This window comes from Poeciliopsis prolifica, unplaced genomic scaffold (assembly GCF_027474105.1).
Source record: "Poeciliopsis prolifica strain line A6 unplaced genomic scaffold, Auburn_PproV2 SCAFFOLD015, whole genome shotgun sequence".
Taxonomy (NCBI): Eukaryota; Metazoa; Chordata; class Actinopteri; order Cyprinodontiformes; family Poeciliidae; genus Poeciliopsis; species Poeciliopsis prolifica.
The window spans coordinates 10,112,801-10,135,000 of NW_026562390.1; the positions used below are offsets into that span (position 1 = coordinate 10,112,801).

At 36.8% G+C, this 22,200-nt stretch overlaps 1 protein-coding gene across 1 annotated transcript in view; it reads left to right on the plus strand.

The window, feature by feature from the left end:
- The window catches only part of pappaa (pregnancy-associated plasma protein A, pappalysin 1a), a 96,832-nt gene that overhangs the window by 14,318 nt on the left and 60,314 nt on the right, over window positions 1-22,200 (plus strand). The window contains exons 3-7 of the mRNA XM_055040409.1: window positions 2,300-2,445; window positions 2,734-3,027; window positions 3,875-4,067; window positions 4,336-4,457; window positions 14,591-15,092. Of these exons, the coding sequence (XP_054896384.1) occupies window positions 2,300-2,445; window positions 2,734-3,027; window positions 3,875-4,067; window positions 4,336-4,457; window positions 14,591-15,092 (1,257 nt within the window). The remainder of the gene's footprint in view (window positions 1-2,299; window positions 2,446-2,733; window positions 3,028-3,874; window positions 4,068-4,335; window positions 4,458-14,590; window positions 15,093-22,200) is intronic.

A 22,200-nucleotide genomic window follows, 5' to 3' on the forward strand; every position in this document is an offset into this window, starting at 1 on the left:
AAATCTTTGAAAACAAATCCTTTAATTCTGTATTTACTTGAGCCCACTTAAGAAGAAGGAGTGATATGGAGTTGAACAAAATCAACACTCTCTGTAACAAATTTAAGTTGTGCAACACTAAACATATCACAATACAAATTCAAATCTATCTTACGACATCAAAGTACAAGTTGAGCTCACGATAAAAACAAAGCAAGAAAGGAATTAAGCATGTTTTCAATCACTGCCAAACTGTGATAAATTCTATTGTCTGTAGACTTTGCTTTACCTGTTATTACAGCTATATTCCCTGTCTTAAGGATTTGTTGATTGTTAATTAACATATAAATTTGTTTCAGTGTAGAATGCAGTGTGTTTCAGTGCCAGACTGTTTTATCAGAGAGCGCAGGTATGACTGTAGAATCAGTGTTGATGAATCACCTCTTCTGCTTTTTTATTTGAAGAAACCGTAGTTTCTCTTCAGTGCACAAAATCTTATGAGGTCAGGCAAAATACGAGCACAAAATGAAAAGGCAGGCAAGTGGGCCAAATGAACTAGGTCAAAACATTAGAAGAAGATCTATTTTGTGACGATGAGGCCAATTTATGGAGTTTTGCGTTTGGTCATCTATCTTTATTTACTGAATGTATGACTCCAAAGCTTTCACAAAATCAGATAGAAAGAATAGACAATCGGTTGCACTCCAGCATGTGCAACCGATTTCCAGGCTCTTCCAAGAAGACTGATCTTGTTGACTCTGTTTGCCAGGACCACCAGCCAGACTCAGAGAAAATGTGCTCACACAATGAATGACAGTTTCACTGCTGTGAAGATCTCTCTTATTTTGAGTGATTGCAATCATTACTGTTGCCCTTACTATTCTCAGGGCTCCATACCTAATTCATTAGGTCATGAACAGGAAAACATCAGACTACCTGGACAACAATTGAAGGGTGACTTGTATGAGTCGGGCTGATCGAGGGTACTTTCAGAATTCAAATGTCAAGACTATGTTGAGATAGATGTAAGGAGGGAAATGAAAGCTTTACTGCAGGGAAATAAAATATGTTAATGTCACAAGGGGCTTTTTTGTTGGAAAGCGTTGTGGTTTGTAGTAAAAATGCCATATCCTCTCTGTTGATGCCAAACAGATAATTCCGCTATTTACTCTTCTTTTATTTTTTGGAATTATGTACTGTAGTTTACAATTGAACGTGGAAGAAACAAGAAGAATGGCAATTCAGTAATTTAATCATGTCAAAAACAGGAGCCTGAGTAGTGCATGGGAGAGGCATACACAGTCACAACAAACTGGCACTTTCTCTTAATGCTGGTCAACAGGTTGGTCACACACTGCTGTAGAATGGCTTACCATTCTTCAAACAGCATTTGTCATAAGTCAGACAGTTTGCTGCAAGTGTAAAATGGGGTTAAGGTCTGGACAGTTTGCAGATCCGTCCTTCCTGTTTCCTTGAAAATCCTGGAATTAGTTGTTGATAAATCCTCAGCGACATTTTGGACGATAGAGTCTGTAAGAGTGCAGATATGGAGCTCCAATTAGTTGTCTCACCAATTGGTAAAAAATCCTTAAAATCTTTGTTACCATAAACAATAAACAACACAGAACTAAAAACCTTCAACAAAAGTGTGAAAATATCCAAATGTGATCAGATACTTACTTTTCTGTCATGCAATCTAGAAGCTTCTTATTAATTTTTTTCATAACTGTCACTTTAGAAATGCCACTCTATGTTATTAAGATTCAGTTGCAGTCACACAACAAACAAATTATTCTTAGACCATGACATCAAATTTAGAAAACTAACAGAGAAATTAAAGAACATTTTGTATAATTCCTGAACTACTAGGATTAAAAATTCAGCTTAAATAGCGATCATCCTAACTGAATTAGACACAATCAAATGAATTTTCTCAAATAAGATTGAAGATTGCACAAAGAAGTGGAACTGTTTGTGCAGGTGAATTTATCATAACAATTGAACACATTTTTTGTTATCTTGAGCTAAATAAATGAAATCAGAACTATTTACAGAAAAACGCAAATTATTTTATAATAGAAGTGAAAAGATATGTTTTGTTTAAAGTCAAACATTTGTAGGTTATTTATTAGTCACTTTGAAACCTGTTTATTAAGGTTTTGTTTTTTGAAAGATAACATTTGATTTATTTTTTTACTACTTTTGCTGTTTTAGGAAAATTGATGAAACATGTTAATTCCCTGTAAAAATGGTTTTGACCCTAGACTTATTACTTTATTGTCAACTGATCTTTTTTCTCCTTTTTGACTGTATTTTCTAGAGCCTTTTTGGACATGAAAGAAGTGAAAGAGATTCTACATTTGGATGGGTCGACTCACCTGAATGTCTTCTTTGCCAATTCGTCTGATGAGGACCTGGCAGGGGTTGCCACTTGGCCCTGGGACAAAGAAGCCCTCACACATTTGGGTAAAAAAAATCAACAAAACCACAGACACACATTCATACATGTATGAACACTCACATGCACCACATTACAGTAAATGTATGCACATGTCCCATGTACTTCCCAGATTGTTGATTTTAACACAGCAACACAGTTCAAGCCATAAGTCGTATCTAACATGTTAGAACGATATGATATGTAGGGAAGCTTATTAATAATTCACTGTCTGAATTAAGACATTAAGAATAGAGACTCTTGTGTTATGCAAACTTTATTAGGCTTTTCCCTATTTTTCTTTTTTCTTTTCATAGGTGGAATTGTGCTGAATCCCTCCTTTTATGGAACATTTGGTCACACTGACACAATGGTCCATGAGATTGGACATAGCCTTGGATTATACCATGTGTTTCGAGGCGTATCAGAGATTGACTCCTGCAATGATGCTTGTTTGGAAACTGAACCCTCAATGGAGACTGGAGACTTGTGTGCTGACACCAATCCCACCCCAAAGTGTAAAGAGTGCAACGATCCGGAACCAGGCAATGAGACCTGCGGCCATCAGCACTTCACGCACACTCCTTTCAACAACTACATGAGCTACACAGGTGAGCGTGGATCCACTCATGGATTCTGCTTTTTGACTTGTTTCAAATTTACAGCTACACTGAAAAAGACTACCATAGTAGAATATGATGAGTATATGTGCATACCAAGCCATATGTGGAATTTTTCTTTGAAAAAGCACTGAAAAAACTCAGCAGGAGGGACACACTTTTATGTTTCTTGATTTATACTATAGCCAGCTTTTTATCATTCTTAGAAAAAGTGATATAATGGTAAATATAAACAGATGGGTATATATTCATGTGTCGTGGGCCATTAGAAGGACTTAATAATGTTTTCTTTCTTTTTTTTAACAAAAAAAGCTGGTTTTATCATAACAGCAAAAATTTCATGCTGTCACTTTTATTTAAATGTCATGTTGAGAATATTATACTATCTTATTTTGAAATTTGGTTCAAAATACACATATTTCTTGATGAGCAATAACACATTGTTTTATAAGAGAATTGCCATTGTCAAGCTTTTCAAGCTTTCCCATTGTGTGTATTTCACTTTAATTTCATGTGATAGACCAAATCAAAGTAGTGCATAATTTTGTATTCGCAATAAAAATATACTTGGCTTTTAAGATTGAAAAGACAAAGCCTCCACCTGTATTTCACTACCATAAGGTGACTTCAAAAGCAACCATTTCTATGGGATTTTATTTAGAATTGATGAAGTAAATTCATGTATGCAAATGTTCACTGCAATTTTCAGATTTCTACTTGTTAAAAAGATAAAGTAGAATTATTTGTTAAAAACTATGTGTAATTTTCTGTTTACTTCAGAATTATGTGATGATTGTTGAAAAACCTCACCTTCATAAACTTCCTTCTTAATCCTCAGATGATGCTTGTACAAATTCATTCACATTGAACCAGGTGGCAAGGATGCACTGCTACTTGGATCTTGTGTACCAGAAATGGCAAACAAGCTTCAAATCTCCTCCAGTGGTGATGGCACCTCATGTAGTTGAGCAGCATCACAACTCCATTACCCTGGAATGGTTTCCACCAATCACTGGACACTTCTACGACAGGTGAAACAAACTACTGCCCAAAGGTTAACAAACAAATGCTGGTGCCACTAATGAGGTTACAAATGTTCATTTTTTTAAAATTGATTTCAGGTGATGGAATTGTATTTTAATATTAGTGTCAAAATTTCGAAAGAAAACCTTTTGGTTAACCTCCTACTTGTCACATATTTACTGTTCTTGCTATATTTACATTTGCTGTGTTGAAGTGTTTGAGGTGTTTTTGATCTGCATCTAAGTTGTTTTTTGTTCTTGCTTATTGGTTTCCTAGAGAAGTGGGATTAGCGTGTGATAAATGTACTGAGGGGAGAGTTCTACTGCAGTATGCCTCCAACTCTTCATCTCCAAGACCATGTGACCCTTCGGGACACTGGTCGCCCCGAGAGGCCGAAGGTATGTTTTTCACGTTACATGCCATGAAAGCACCCACGAACTGAAAGGGTGCTTTTTGGGTAAACTTTGAATGCCTGTTGGAAAATTCATTAAATATTCTTACCAATAGATGACAGATGTGAGTCACTTTCTTCAACTGTTTTGCCAATTTTATGTTCAAAAGCAAACATTGTATAAATGCAAAGTAACATGCCCCTTTAATCTTGAGTTTAAGAGCTGATTACATGATTTGAGGTTTATCTGGTGTTGGATTTCTGAGTTAATACGGCACACATAAATTCTGTGGACTGACTGAGACCCAAAATGATGACTCATTGGATTCATGACTTTTGGGCAGTGAAGAAACGTACAAGGATCAGAGACGTTTGTAATAAATATTTCAAAACACTTTGAAAAATAAATCTGTTTACACTGCAGATACAGACAGGAACACAATGCTTTTAAGAAATGTGTTTAGAAAAATATGTTTGATCCATACGTGATATTTTCCAGTATGGACGCCCAAGTAGAAGCATTGGGATGAATCTGGTCTGGGTTAAGCGGATTTTATTTGTACTGCATGCAACTAGCAACAGAGGTTTTATGTGCTCTGCCGAGCACAGTGCATCACTTTAGTTTTACACAAAAAACACAGCAATGATTCACTCTTTATTATGAACACTAGACCTCTTTGGTGCCGGCAGTCACGAAACTTCAGGGTTCATTCCTGTATTGCACAGTAGTGAGCTTGGCACATGATTACAATTCACAAATCTCTTTGGTGTCTTGGTGTGTACAGATTCTTTGCAAAACAAACAACAAAAAAGGTTAAAATAGACAAAATTCTGTTTCGTAACATCTAGAAACTCAGACGATATAAAATATAGACATATATTTTAGATGTGCCTCTTAAATTTTCATTGTTTTGTTTTTATCTAGAATTTTATTTGAGCACATCTTGTCTAAATTCTTTGCACAACTAGCCATTTGGAAAGATGCACACATGTCCATTGTACCGTTTGAATACACGCATTCCTTCGCTTAGTTCAGATGAACACAGATGGATTCCTGCATCTCCTCAACCTAAGCTTGGAACACATGGTGTTTTCAAACAATAAATCCCAATCTTAAAACTTTTTAGAGGCTTTGTCTTCTGGCACTCGTGTTTGGCGTAGAATTAGTTTTACTGGATGTGGCAAATATATTGTTTATGTTACAACATACATAGTGTTGATATGTACACAGAAGCAAATAGAGAATGGTTCATTCTCTACCATTTTTGTTTCACTTCAATCATCAAACAAGGTTGTATTATAAACATTTTAACCTCAGTAAATAATTCCAACCTCTTTGCTCCTGTATGAAAAGTAATTGCCCCTTAATCTAGAAACCAGTTTATTAAATGGTAAACCTCTGTCCTCGTTTCAAATCACTGACAGACTGAAACAGGTTTTGCTCAAGCATATATATATTCATTTAGCACCGTCCACCTTCCTCTGAACTGGGACAGGTTTATCAGTCCCTGCTGTTGATAAACATCCTCGCAGTGGTGCAGAAATGGAAGCAAAGCAGAGCCATTAAGTTTGAACTAATAATGATATTTATCAATCTGTCAAACTTGTTTAACCCTTAAATGAGTTCTAATTTAATGTCATATTCAGGATAATTAAAGGTAGTAATGCTTCAATATAAATGTTTATATTAAATGTCTCCTTAGGACTTCTCAGCAGGGTTGTGTCCAGAAGAGGCCCAAATGTGAACCAGCAATAATTTTGATGTGTTAAACCAAAATAGACCTAAGCTGTAAGCAGGACAGATATAAACTTCACAAAACTGAGTGACTCACAAATAAATGGCATTAACATGAATACATAAAATATGTAAGTAATTCTTATGATTTAACTATTTCAATTAATAATACAGAAGTTGTAACCATAACCGCAGCAGCTGTAATTTGTTGACTGGTATGGATAAAATTAATATCTACGATGTTTAAAGTACAGTGTAAAATGTGCAAACGTTAGTAGTCACCACAATATCCGCAATTAAATAGACACAAATCTGCTGCTCATGAAATATTCCTGCCTGAGACTTCTTTGGCAAGTACTCGATTTGTAAACCTGTTTCTATGCAAATCAACGTAACAGCCCCTCAAAATCAAAACATATTTTATGCAAATTTGATTATGTTGCCTTTGCAGTTAGTAGAATGCCTGTACCACAGGCAAGTCTGGACATGTCTGACATGTCATGAGTATGTTCCTGTGTGTGTGTGTGTGTGTGTGTGTGCGCACAAACTGTGCTCTATTTCCCCTCTTGGAATGAATCTCTCTCCTTGCTCGAGCCTCTACTGGATAAACAGCTGCTGTTCTGCTGCAAATGTCCCACATATTTACTTACTTCCACTGGACATTTCTGTAGAGTACGCACTCAAATACTCCCAAACAAAAAACACTGACCACTGACATCACCTTATTTACAAAATAAGCATATTGAAGTTCACACATCTAATGCACATGTGTGTCTACTTTCATATTTAAATGACAAATATTTGACACATATTTAGGATTGCTAACTGGAAAACAGCAGTGTGGTCATAACGAAGCAAGATATGATTGGGTAGAGCCTTCTGAAGTTTAAAAAATATAAACCAGATTCTAATGCAGACTGATGGGGAGGAAGCAAAAAATAAATAGATAACAAATTATACAGAAAGACAAATTTCATGTAATTTATGACATGAAATAAATAAACATTTAGAAACATACTAGGTAAAAACAACTCTTCAGATTTTGGCACAGGCAGCCAAAACATGAAGCGAGGTCAAACCGATCTTGAAATAAATGCTTGATCAGGTCAACTTGCAAGACAAAAACTAACATGATTCTGGCAAAGAGATTAAAAAAAAGAAAATCCTGCAATCACACAATAAATCATTTGTGTAATTTGTAATTAAAACTCCTAACCACCTTCGTCTTAACGAGTCTCCTTAAAACGTAAGGACCTCTCCAAAGCAATAAAACAAACACAATGCGATCAAAGTATGGGAATAACAGAAAAATAAATTAAAATTTAATTCTAAAACACAATACGTCTGTTTGCAAAAACAGTCAGTGTATCATAATAAACTTACCTAGGCTGATGAAAACCTGTTCATGCAGAAAAAGATAAAGACACAACTTTTTAAAATCATTTATGTTTGATAACAAGCTAGAAAAAGCACTTCCTGTTTCAGGTCAGTTGTAATTACCGAAATTGTTTCTGTAGAATAAACACATATGACTTAAACAGCTGTTGGCTTGTTTATCCTTCCATATGGTTCGAAGAATAGTTTGCTGGAATATTGGTGTAATTTTGCAGGCAGAACTGCTGTGAAAATCAGGTTTATAAGTCTGCCCTTTGTTGTTGTCCTTAAGAGCTTTTAAACTAATATGCTTGGGATCCTTGTTCATTTGGAGGACCAACAAGTATTTCAATGAGAATAAATGTTCCACCTAAATACTTTTATGCCTCTCATCTGGTGAACAGATGAACATGGTAAGTCAAGCAATAGTTCTCTTCAAGGAAGTCATGTGCCAGAAGTGTTGCCTTAAAATACTTCACAAGTGGGCTTCCAATTTACTTCAGTGATGTGAATCAGAAGCTTACAAACCATATCATCATTGTGCATACTTTTCCAAAGTATATAAAGGCTGAGTAACCTAGAAAAGACATTTAAAGTCACACAGAGAGGAAAATAGGGTTATGCATCCTTTTATACAGCCTAAGTTAATGACATGTTTCTACTGTAAGATACCCTGAGCGTTGCCTTCCTATGCAATTTCGCTTGGTTCTCTTTTCCCTTCAGTGCTCTGTGTGGGATTTCCCTCATTAAGCTTGATTTCTCAAGCTGGAGTCTGGTAGACTCCAGAACAGAGTCAGCAACAGTACCAGTAAGCACACAGGAGTTGTGAACAATGGTATCAAATTACTGCACTGTTTTAGAAATGCGGTCTGCCTTTGGTTGTAGTTTGGCAATGGAAGCGAAAGAGGTGATCTGTTGGGGAATTGTGTGGAATCGGCTTTGAATTCAAAGTGTGCAAATCTACATGCTCTGCTTATTTTATCATTTTGGACAGCAATAACAACCATATTTTTTTGTCAACATGCTGATATTCTATTAACTTACCAATTCTGTGAAATAATCACAAACATACTAAGGGTTTGTTGTTTATTTCCAAATAAGCAGTTTGTTGATTTATTTTACATGGAATGGTATCTTTCCTTTTCTTTTCATGGTTACATTTTGTGAGTATTTAACTATAAGTAACCACATAATTAGCAGTGACCATATTCTCTGACTGACTTTGTATATGTCAAGAAACCAAAGTAAAACAATTATTATCTCAATATAATGTATTTTTTCACAGAAAAGACCAATAAAAACCCACCAAAAACAATCTTTTCAAATCTATGTCAACATGTTTGGGCTCAATTGTTGACTGCTATTAGCGTATCACAAAATATTGATGCAGCAAGGCAATGATATCCAAGCATTAGTGTCTTTTACCGTTAAAAAGTGTTCCTGTGTGTCTGCAAAGTGTCTTTTTATTTAGGACTGTGTCAGTGCTAAAGGTTGGAGTGGGTCGATGTCTGTCTTCTAAGTGAGGAAGTGTGTAACATTGTGTGACAGTGAGTCATAGATAGTGAGAGCCAGAAGCAGACACTTCTTAGAAAGCATAAAGTGTGCATGCCCGGACATATTCTTGTTCTGTTTATCCATTCCACTCTTCAGACTGGTTTATAATGGTGTAGTGGTCCAACAGTTATTAGTAATTTTACTTTGCCATTTATACATTAAGCAGCATTTGCCCTAGTGTCAACATGAAAGAATATCCCTGATTATTTTAAAAAGAAGTTTAGAAATATATTGGAAAGTATGGTGAAGTGCCCTTTGGCTGTAAAGTCAGTGCTGTGAGTTTTCCTACTCCCAATACCAAAACGTATGAACATATCATATCCATTCTTCAACTTTTGCATGATTGCAAAGCATCTGTGTGGTAAAACTGACTCTGAAGGATTTGAACAAATGTTTGATGCGTTTGGGATTGAAAACGTGTTCAGGTTGGAATTAATTTTCAGTGATCTGGTCTAGATTTCTGCATGTATTTATAAATAACTCCAACTTAAACACAGCCTCAGTCCCAAGTCATCACACAATTGTCCTACATTTGCAAAGGCATATTAAGATATGGGAATTTTTTTTCATAATAGGAAGGGTAATGCCAACTGCCTTGGACATTTTGTTTTTAATATTTACTGCTTATGTATGCCTACATGCTATAGGGTGGGGAAATAAAAAAACACAAATGCATACTTTGTGTTCAATAGCAATAGGTTTATGAACCATGTATTTGTTAGAAAAAATTAAAAAAGTCTCTAATGTACTTATACCTGTGGTAAGTTTAGGTTTAAAGTTTAGTGCTTTAATTTGACCAACATATTTCTTTTAATTGGAGAAAATATTTTAATGTTATTGTTTTGAATTGGCCCAGTCAAGGCCTCAACTTCAAACTGGTTGATAATTTGTGGAGGAAGTGCAATATTAGAGTAAATGCAAGGAGGCTTTTTAAGCTTGATGTTAAACAACAGTGGAAGCCTGAAACAAGATGTTCAGGAATGATTCCAATATTGCTAATTATATTTTATTGAGAATGTAAAGAGTGTAAATAATTTTGAACACGCCATTTAAAAAAAAAAATTAAAACAAATAAAAATCCAAGAATTAGTTTCCAACAGAAACAAAAGTCTTGGTTGAACGACACCTATAATTTGGTTCATAATCTCTAAATTATTAGATAGTAATACATCTCTAATAATCTTGCCCAGGCATTACTGTGAGCACATTCATGCAAACAGGACAAAGCCAGCAACATAAGTGAAATTTAACACAATGATCAAACAGGGCACGAGTGAAAACCTGGACATTTACATACTGTGACTGAATGATTCCAGAAACAGGGGAGGTGTGATTATCAGAGAGAGCTGAGGTGTGTGGAAGAAGCATTGAGCAAGTCTAGCACAAATAAGGCAGTGATAACTATGATGAGATTAAGCTAAGTTTAAAAATTTTACTGTTATGAGCCAGTCTCTCCCACAGAAATTCCCAGAGTGTCCAAATCAACCTGAAAGATTAATTTGTGACCTTTTCACTGAGCAATCTCTATCACATAAAAAGAAATACAGGCTGATTTTGGTAGATTATTATTATTTTTTTTGGTTTAAGTATTTAATTACAATCAAAAACAAATGCCACTCTAATTAAAGACACAAAGAATCAGTCAGGCAGTAATCAGTGAAATCAAGACTTAAATATATTGTTAATCAATGAAATGCACAAGTGTTTATCTCCATTCCTCAAGAGTCAGATTCCTGAATGTATCATATATGTTCCTGGTTCCACACAAATCAATACAACAACTGGATCATTACCAAGCCTCTGCACAACATGGTGAAATGATGCCACTTGCATTAGAGCTGTGGTACATCTGAAACATGCAGGACACTTGCATTAGAGAAATAGGGTTAAGCACCCCTAAGCTAATGTTTATTTTCAGATGATTTTCTGTGCTAAAGAAACACACACATACCTAAAAACAAGTATTGTGACAGACCACTTGAGAGCTCCACTCACAGCTCCCTGTTCTGTCACTTTGTATGTTAGGTGGTGCGCCATTATTTGGTGTTCTTCTCAAAACTTATGTTCTACAGACAACTGCAAAAAGCAGCCTACTCTGGTCTTTGATGCTTTACTGCAGTGGAGGCCAAAGTTGGTCCTCGAGGAACGGCATCCTGCATGTTTTAGTTCTCTCCCTCATGGTAATAACAACCTTCTCAGCATGTCAGTGTTCTTCATAGGGCTTGCAATGAGCCATTATTTGATCCAGGTGTGTTAAATCAGAGAAAGAACTAAAACATGCAGGATGCCAGCCCTCGAGGACCGACTTTGGACACAGATGCTTTACTATCTCTCCCAGGCCAACCAAGTCGTTCCTAATCCTTCACCACGAAACAGAAATTGACAATAACTTCTGTCTGGACGGTTGGACTCCAGAAAAAAGGCTTTGCCTATGGACTTGTACTGAACTGGAGCTCCCGTGGTCGCCGCTGCTTGCAGCTTTAGTCGTCTTTTCATTTTAGCTTATATTACAGATAAGAAGCTTGCATTTACATAAAAACTCTTTCTGACGCTTTAGGTTTCCTTTATTTCTTTTCCTTACTAGACAACAACCATGAATAGCAATTCCTGAGTATTTTGTTATTGACTGACATCCTGTTTGATTTTGACATGGATGTTAAATTTCATCCCCCTACCCCCATCATCTAATGTAAACAGAGATCACTCTATGTCTACATACCTACATTTTAAAATGTATGTATACATGAAATCCTTAAACCAGATTCTCCAAAGCAAAACAAATAAACAGTAATTCTACACTAGAACCAGACTGCAGGAATCTGACCACAAGCCTTTTGCAGCCAAGTTATTTGCTGCCTGATGAAGCATATTCTTGTTCACAATAAGGTGTCTATTGCAGAGGTATAAAATAGTAACATTTAAAGATAGTCCAAACATGCCTAGCCTTTTTTGTCAATTGCTTCATTAATGGTTTGTATTTGAACTTCAACTCTATATTTCTTCTTTGCTCTGAAGTCTTAGAAGTTAATATTTGAAGTAATAGACACAGTGACAAAAGTCAGCCAATAACTCAATCTATTTGGCATCTTGTGTTGTAGATCTCAGTTTTGATGATGACACTTTCTCTACAAACAACCATATTCTTCAAATAAATCAAAACCGTTTTGATATTAATTCATATCCTGTGTGTGTGGACAGACTGGCTTGTCAATCATGGACACATACTTGCTTGGCTGTGAAACGGTTTGTTTAGGTTTCACAATGGATGACACCCCTGCTCTGTCTCTTCCTAAATCTCCAACAACATTACCAACAGCGCCAGAGCAAAAGTTGGGCCCATCATAACAGCTGACATTACAAAATATTTTCAGTGGCAACAGCTCTTTTTCTTGCAAACTCTATGAAAATATACTCAGAAATCCAGGACTACATGAGCAGAGTGCAGCCAATCTCTTGGAGCACCTTAGTTCTTTCCCTTCCAGCCCCCTCTCTCTCCATCTTTTCTTTTTTCACTGACTCGCTTTTCTTTAATTCACCTTCACTCTGGCCACACACACACTTACAGTACGATAATAAATATGTTGAGATAATGTGGCTTGGAATACATTTTCAATCCTCACTTGATTAAACACTGGAATTTTGCATGGTGCCCAGAAATGAGGTTAGCAAATGGCTTCGATGGTTGCCAGCTTGGAATTGCTCAAAAGGAAAACGAGGGAGAACATAGTGTCTACCGCTTGCTGGCTCCTGAAAGTGCTTGATGAATGTTAGTGTACGTCACTTGGGATAATGCGAGTTAGCTGTGTGTGGACTCCAAATATGGCTGGAGTGTGACTGTTTGAGGTTGTAATGACTGCGCTGAAGTGAGAACCCTGCGCAGGGCCCCTCTCAGAAGGTACACACCTCAGCTCTGCCTTTCCTCTGCAGATGGACTCACAATGAACTCTTAGTTTCACCTTAACCTTGATGTCACAGGACCTTTAGAAACACCAAAAACATGAGTACATTTCTTCACTGTGCATCAAAGGTTTTTTAACTGTTTCAGGAATATTTGAGATTCCTTAAATAAAGCAATGCATTTACACTGCATTACCTTGCAGAGATATTAATAACCTTTAAGTTGCTTCAAATTCTTTCACAATATAGTTTCAGGGGGATTTTTTTGTTTGTTACAGACCCAAACAAAGTAATGCACAACTGTGATGTTAATTCAAATGTTAAAATGATACATTATTCATTTTTCAAATAAGAAAGGAATCTGACAAATGTCTTGTGTATTTATTTTCAGATACCTTTACTAATTAAAATTCAGTACAACCAATTTCGATCAAAAGGTACCTAAAATGTAAATATAACTTACTTACGTGCACTTTAATGTTAGTATACAAATGTGTGTCTTGTGGAGACCTAAGTGGTTTGTTACGGAACATTAGTAAGTAAACAGCATCTTGAGAACCAATGAACCCAACAGACAAGGTAGGGATAAGGCTGAGGGACTGTTTAAAGCAGTGTTAATAATATAGTACTAAGGTCCTGAAACTGAGGCCTCAAGGGCCAGTGTCGTTTTAGTGTGTCCCTGTTTTAACACACCTCAATCACATAGCTTAATTACCTTCTCAGTGCAGTCAAGTTCTCCAGAGTGCTGCTAATGACCTGATTATTTGACTCAGGTGTGGTGAAGCAGAGTCAAACATAAAACCTGCAGGACACCAGCCCTTGAGGCTTGGATCTGAGGATCCCTTGTCTTGGTTAGCACTTCACTTGTTGAATTGTTGAAAGGAAAGTCTATGAAGTCTGTGTTGCAGTGTGTGATTAACAGTGTAGGGGAAAACTAACATGTGGGAGAAGGTGATCTGGTCAGGTGAGACCAAGATTAAAATTTTGAGCATATAAACCAAACCATGTCACTGAAAGCCCACCCCCTTACTTATTAGGGTTTTGTGTATCATCCTGCCATGGTAAGGATTTTTTCAGGAGGAAAGTTGCAAGATTTGGATTTGATGTAAAGAGCTAATAAAAAAATAGGGCAATTCTGATGAAAAAAAACACCAAAAAGCGAAAAAAGATTAAAGACGAAGGTGGTCGTTTTTCTTTGAGAAAGACATCAACCCTAAGCGTACAGGACTGGACTTGATTATCTCTGGTTTAGATCAAACATTATTCTTGTGCTAGAATGACCAAGACTCAAACTGAGTTAAGAAAGTGAGACAATGTTTAAAAATCAATGTTAACAGGTGCTCAGTCTAGCTGAGTTGGAGCTATTTTGTATTGGGCAAAAAAAAATCTAGAACATCAAATATGGTAAAAACTCAATTCCCATACATGCCACATTTCTTAATTTTTTCCCTTAAAATTTAACTTTTCCTTCCACTTCACCATTATTTACTGCATTGTGTTGGTCTATCACATGACATAGCAATAAAAAAAATAAAAACAACATCAAACACATGTTATCTGTTTTGTAACTTATCTTACAGGTCCTCCAGATGTGGAGCAAGCTTGTGAGCCAAGTGTACGGACATGGAGCCCAAATGCAGGAACTGACCAGGGTGTTGTTGGCCTGTCAGAGTGTCCTCCACAGGGTTGCATGCTTCAGTTGGAGTTCCAACACCCAGTAGTTCCCGATTCGCTGACTGTGTGGGTGACATTTTTCAGTCCAGAAGAGAGCGCTCTGCCTGCTATCCATGACATCCTGCTTTTGACTGTGAGTGGAAACAACATTTCGCTGGGGCCCAGTAATGTCTTTTGTGACACTCCATTGACTCTGAAACTGGACGTGGAAGAAGAGGTGTATGGCGTGCAGTTTTACACAATGGAGCAACACCTCGAGATTGATGCAACTTTATTGACATCCAAGCCAGACTGCAAAGTTTGCAGGCATTGCAAACCACTTCATTACAATCTGTTGCGCCACCCACCCTTCACACTTGCCTCGAAAGGCCTGCAACTGATAGAACCAATCCGCCGATATACAGACAGGTAAGTTTGAGTGGTAAATTGCAGTCAGTGATGACAGACTGAATTTTGTCTGCATATTCTGGATTATTTTGTTTGCCAGGGTTTACAAATAACTTAAAATATCAAGCCATCTTTTTTTTCTATAACAGCTGTTTTTCCTCATTGTTTTCTATCAAAAGCTTAGAATGGCTGAGTGTTTATGATTTCGCTCCTGGCTTTAATGTAGGGTAATTTTAGACATGTCGGTAAAAGGCACTTATTTATCTGTGGAAAATATCTGAATAGCAGACATCCTTTTTAATACCCCCTGGAACACATGTAAGCCACCGCTGCTTCTGAGCTTTCAGATCTGTTTTCCCAGCATTTGTTTCCTAAGTCACAGGTCAGTTGTCGCCCCCATGTGTGTTTTTTCCTATGTTCCATGAAGCAAGGGCAAACAGATGACTTGTTGAAGGTATTATCTGCACACTGTGGTGAGAATTTACTGCTTTTCTTTCATGGAATGTGCTGACTTGACAAAAATTGTGCTATACATGGCGCTGCTGCGTGTCATACCATCTTGCTGTCGTGCTATCAGTGAGATTCACATGAGAAGGAAAGTGCTAGATAAAACACAAAAAGGGGTGGGTATGCATGTTATGCAAGATGAAGTGATGAAATCTAAGTTTCAAAAGTGCAGAACTTCCTGCTTGAATGGTAGTATCTGTGGAAGGTTGCCTACAGTAAGGATGTATTTATTTGAAGGTTTTGGCACACTTTGCTGACTGTTGATGTACTGTAGGTAGTTTTACTACTGTGGTACATTTCACTAGCTGTGGTCGCATTCCAGTGGTAGTGGTCAGTGGAAATGGCTGTATATTTTTTTTCTTATGAGACCATGTGGGATCTTGTCTGTTGAGCTTCAAGAGAAGCTCTGTAGTAAATAAGTATAGCTGTGTTGGATATGAAGTTTCCTTTACACATTTCTTACAAAATAAAGAATGTAGTACAGCACTTTGCAGAAGTATTTATATCCCTTCAAGTACAACAAAGAACTCCAGTGTCCTTTATTCTAACATTTTGTGATAGACCAATACAAACTAACACAACCTTTTGAAGTATGAGGAGGAATCATGCATTTCACAATTTTTATTTTTTTTACAAATAAATATTGAAAAAATACATTTCTGTTCAGCTTCTCTAAATCAATACATTGTAGAATCGCCTTTTGGTGTGAGAACAGCTGCACATCTTCTGCTGTATGTTCGTGGGCGCCACTGTGAACGAGCTCAGGGTTTGTCAGATAGGATAGATGGCATTGTTGAAAAGTGATTCGTTAGGTCTTACCACAGATTCTCAGGTGGATTTATGCCTTTACTTAGAGTGGTCACTTCTAGCACATAAATATGCCTTAATGTAAACATTTCCACTGTTGCTCTACATTTTGTCCTGCAAAAAGGCAAGTCTTCTCCCCCATTTTCCTCCAGCATTCAGTTTTGGTTTAGTTTGTCCAGTGCATTTTCTGTAACTTTGTATGGTTTTTCTACTTGCCGCTTTTTCGTAAACACCAGATTCTCAAATCTGAGGTGTGACTCTTTTTGAGGTACTTAGGGGTTCTTAGTCGCTTCTTTAATCAATGCTTTCCTTACCCAGTTTGTCAGTTTAGGTGGGAAATCATGTGCTGTCATGCCTCACTCACTGTTTTCTTTTTGGGGTGATAAATTATTTATTGATTGATCTGTTAGACATTTAGAGCTTACTAACTCTACTTTAAATATCTCCATAACTGTATCCCTGGCCTGTCTAATGTATCCCTTGGTCTTTGTGATACTGTTCACTACCTTTATCACCAAGCCTCATGAGTGCATATACAGATTTGACTTCACTGTGCAACTCAATTCTTTTTTTGAATAAAAGTGTTGCATTCAGATCACAGAGTAAAGGGAAATCAGACTTTACCTAACTCTTCTCAATCACGTTTGTTTTTAGAAAATGATGGGGGTAGCCGGTGAGAAATTTCTTAAAGACATATTCAGGACTTATCTATCATCTGGGTCCAGCTTCTGAAATGTTTTCAGTTGACCACACAGAAAGTTAATTCTTCCTGCAAAATGTTTCCCTGGGATTCGAAACAGTGGATGAGGGGTGAGGGGAATTGACCTCTTCCTGTCAAGCCACTGGCCTTCATCTAAGCCGGAGCAAACAGAAGGAATGGCTAACATCTTGGCTCCTTTGGCCCCATCAAGGAGTGGTGGTTTGTTTGGAATGGCCAAACGGCTGGGAGGTCAGGGTGACAGAGTAAATTATGGTGCAGAGTTTGAAGGGTAAAGAGGAGACACTGAGTGGGTGGTTGTATCAGTTGGGGGCAAATTATTGGTTGGCTTGGGAATGGGATAGGGGTGAATGGCAATGGGTGATGAAGGAGACATAAGGGGGTCAAGAAAGTATAAGGCGAGACCTCCCAGGCAAAAAAAAAGGACACAGGACAGCTCCTACACCTTCACATCTACTGCACACTCTGTCTATATTAGGACTCTATCCTGGTTATGCTCAAATCATTCGCATAATGTGCCCCATCCATCAATTTGGAGACTGAAGAGCTTTTCTTAAAACTAGATCTGGTGACTTTAGGGGCAAAGATATTGAACAATTGGTTAGGATTATTTTGTCCTAATGGTGGGATTGTGGTAGGAGCTATCACTAACAATTTGTTCTTGAAGTTTTTAAAACTCTGTTCAAATTTATATTTCAAGCCTTCTAATTCTGTTCATTAGATCGCAATTCCTCTCAACCTTTTTAGGGTAAAAATGTGAGGAAACAAGTACAGTAAATAGCTTTTGGGAGAGCAGAATTGGAGTCCCTTTATTGTTGGCTTTAAATTCCACCTACCACCATGTAAATGTGAGTGATTTTTCATTTATACTGGCTCAGCTGAGGTAAAACCCAGTCATTTGCAGGAATCTGAAAATTCTGCTGACTATTGAGAGAAAACCTTCACCAATAGATTGTATTGTTTGATTTATTTTGAAAGTCCATACAATTTTCAAAATGGATCATGCACATCTCATTTGTATGCACTGATTGTAATTCAATCATATTTCTAAGAATTATGGCTTTTTTAATTGTAACTATGATGCTTGGACAACAAGCAGAACCAGAACTTGCGGAATCTGATCATAATGTCCCATGAAAATAAAAGAAACCACTGGTGTCATTTTTCCATCCTCCTTTATATAGAGATATTGATTTTGCTTTAAATGATATCTTTCTCTTGTATCAGGCTTCTGTAGAATAAAGTAAACAGTATAACTATGTTTATTATAAATCATGTCATGGGCTGGATAGATGATAATTAGAACATCTTTGGATTTCGAAGATATTATTGTTGGCTTCAGTAAGCAAACCTGTCAGAAAGACCTTGACAGGAGGTTACTTATTATTCAGGGTTCAGGTTTTCTGTTTTTTCAGAAAACGATGTGTTTCCATCACAAAATTAGACCTACGCCATTTACGATCTCTTCTCTCACAATTGTCTTTTATACCAGTTTCCCTCTTGATACATTATACTGAGTTTGCATCAATTTGTACCAGCGCTGGGCACATTTTGCACCCACAACACTACTGATGATTTAAAGCAATGTTCTCTTATGTACTCATAGTTTACGGTAATAAAATTGGGGTTGGTGACTCATAGGATTTTATGTATCAGCAAGTGCCACTCCAAGTTGTTTTGGATTCATGACGAGTGCAAGCCTGTTTCACAGATACTGACTATCTCTAAAGAGTTCAATCCAAAGATTTGAATGCTAAAAGGTAGGCAAAAAAATTTACCTCCAGATAAACATGAAATTGGAACATTTTTCTGGGTTTTCCTACTTGTTAACCAAAATATTTAACTGCCAGTGATAGTTATCCTGATACTATACCCTCCTCTTATAATGCCAAATTTTTGTGATAAACCATATTACCAGCTATTGTTCAGAATTAACCAACATATTTCAACTGTGCAGGATTAAACTGATTACTTCTGATTAATCTCAGTCCAACAGGAAAACTTAAGAATTTGCCAGGCTCTGTGTAGTGCATTTGAAAACAATATTGTAGCTTCTTCATATATCTGGGCAATTGCACATGGTGGAAAATGGAAGCTTTTGCTAGTGAAGAAATACAGCCAAGTCCAAAGATTTTGCTACACTCCTTTTGAAGTCTCTGAAATATGTTTTGGTCCTGTGAGTTAGTTTATTCTTTTTGCAAAAGGTATGCACATTACCAAAGAACTCTACACCTACAGAAAAGCATGTTTGTAAAAGTATCGTGCTTCGAAACTGGTTTTCTAGAGCCTGAAGGGGGGGCTTGTCAATTTTACGAGAATTACGAACTGTTCTAAAAACTGTTGGGGATAAAACCATCTGCTAACAAAACTGAAGATGAAGAGAAATGTCATAACTCTGCCTAGCACTGGCACATTCATTAAAAATAACCAAAGAATGACTTGACCAGATTACAGTTTTACAGTGGCCCAGCCAGAGCTTACAGTAGACCTGAATACAATTCACAATCTGTTTGATGATCTGAAGAGGTCTTTGCACAGGTAATCTTTGCAGTCTGACAAATGTAGATTGTTTTTAAGCAAATGTTGAATACATGGAGCCCCCCACAGCGAACTCTCAATAGCTGATAGCCATGGAAAAAATACCTGAAGATGATGATGATTTCACTGCATATATAACGAAACTCTTTATTCATTCTATGTTGCTTAAAATAATTTTATCTTGATGTTATTCAAGATCAGATCATTATATTTAGCTGAAATTTATTAATACCTATGCATATATAACCTGTGTATGGAGCTCCATGGAAAGATGAACTCATAAGGCTCTGTTACATCGGTTCCATTTCTGCTTTTTCATTCTTCCCTGCTGAAAGTAGCAACACTTTATATCGCCAGTTGCAATTGGGTCAGAGGGAACCAAGCATGCACCTAATTGAAAACAGGTTGAATCACACATTGAGTAGTTGTCTCACTCTGAGGAACAGCACTTTGACCCTTCCCAAAATGGGGGCAATATGACATACAGTCATGGGGTATATGATCAGTGCAGTGCAAAACCTGGAAATCCTGGAGACAAGGTTGAGTAGTTGTTTTTGTGAAATATACCGGTCACTTTCTTATGGCATTCCATGTATTCCTTTCCTACCAGTTTCTAACACCCTGCTGTGGGATCCTGAATTGCTTTTGGGGCCTCTTTGCACAACCTTCATCTGGGATCTTGCCTAGAGTGGTATATCTGGGCCTCTATTTCTCTGGTTCTTAATATCTGCTCCTGCGTTGTTGCGATTGGTTCTTTTGCATCGTTCTTCAGACCTGTCGTATCTTGTGATAGGCCACCTCTGTTAGATTGAGCTGTGAATGCTCTCACAGAGCCAAATAGGGATGTCAAGTTTGACAGATGGTCCAGTATAGTATTGTTGAAAGAGAGTGCGTGTCAGAAGACTATTGAGCAAGTGTGTATGAGATTTAAACATGCCTGCCTCAAATTATCGTTCATTCACATAGATATGTGCGCTCAGCTCATTCTCACTGTGTGCACAGATTGGTTACTGTACGCTCAAGTTGGTAGCATTAACAATGGCAGAAAGAGAAAAAGAAACGTTATATTACACTTGGAGACCCAAAATGCAGTAAAGCATCATTTAGCATGAGCTACTGACATGCTTTGAACAAATTAAAATCATTAAATGTAATAAATATGAAAGCACCATATACATGAGGAATGATCTCACATTCAGCCACTTCCACCATATGTCCTGCTTAAAAAAGGATTTACTTTTAACAGTCATTAATCTAAAAATAGTTAATGTGTGAAGAAGTTATGCAGACTTTGAGGACTGACATTTGTTTTTTCCAATTTTTCGCATTACTCACTTCACTATTAACATTTGCACAACTGTTTATGCATTTATTAAAACAGTGCAAACTCCAAAACCTAGTTAATCTGCAAAAGTGAGTCAGTTGTTCAGAATCGATGGCCCATTCCTCAAAAACAAGTGTTCATGTTAATGAAGGTGCTGAAATCATGTTTATGTAACAATAATAATAATAATAATAATAATAATAATAATGAAATAAACTTTTTTTATCGCCTATGTTTTGCTTTTTTTTTATCTTCACACAAAGAAGGAAGTAAATTAGTCAGAGGGGGAATGTTTTGCTGTCACCTGGAATTACAAGAGCTACAACTGCTGAACATGATAAAAGTTTGAAAAGGAACTTCAAAAGTAAAAGAAATACTTTTAAATGAAATTGAAAAATGTGACACAGTAACCAGAAACTATTGTCAATAACCTAAATGCAACCATTTTAAATTTGTTCTTCAACAAAACAAAGGTAATTATGTGTTCTTGTACAAAAAACAGATGAGAAATTTTAGGTTTCACATATTGTTATGTACATGAGGTTTTGTAGGAAACCTTTTGTTCTGCCTGTGTTTGAGAGGGTTCTGCTTTTCAAAAAATCAAAAATGCTGAGGGCTCATCAAAGTTTATGACTTTCCTGTACACCACTCAAACACTTCCTTGGTTTAACTGCTGACTTTGGCCTAGAGTTTGATGAGTCAGAGTGACTTGGCATCACTATTTGCTCCTGGTGGTAAATTGCATTTACACTGAGGATTATATAGCCGTATTGGGAATAGTGGTTTAAACTTATGTTTATTTGTTAAGGTCTGGGGACAAGAGTTGGCTGGCGTTCTTTTGTCTATATTATCCATTACCGCATTTGAGGGTGTGTGTTCGTGTTTTTCTACTAGGAACATGCTACATATCCTAATGATACATGCAATGATATTCCTTTGAGGATTTTAGTATTTTTGGCTAATTGTCACTGCATCAATGGCATTGATGATGGAACTGTAAAATTAAGTTGATGAGACTTGATGGTCCACATGAAGTAATCTATGACAAGCCCAATGGGCTCATTTACTGATGTCTTCCCCACCCATTTACCAGTGTTTAAAACACACATAACAGATAATGGCTATGATTATAACAATTAATTATGACCCCATCTTTCCACGCACTAAATAACATAAAATCACATTTTTTGTCTCAATTTCTCCATAGTGCCAACTTAGTCTAGCTAAAGAAATGT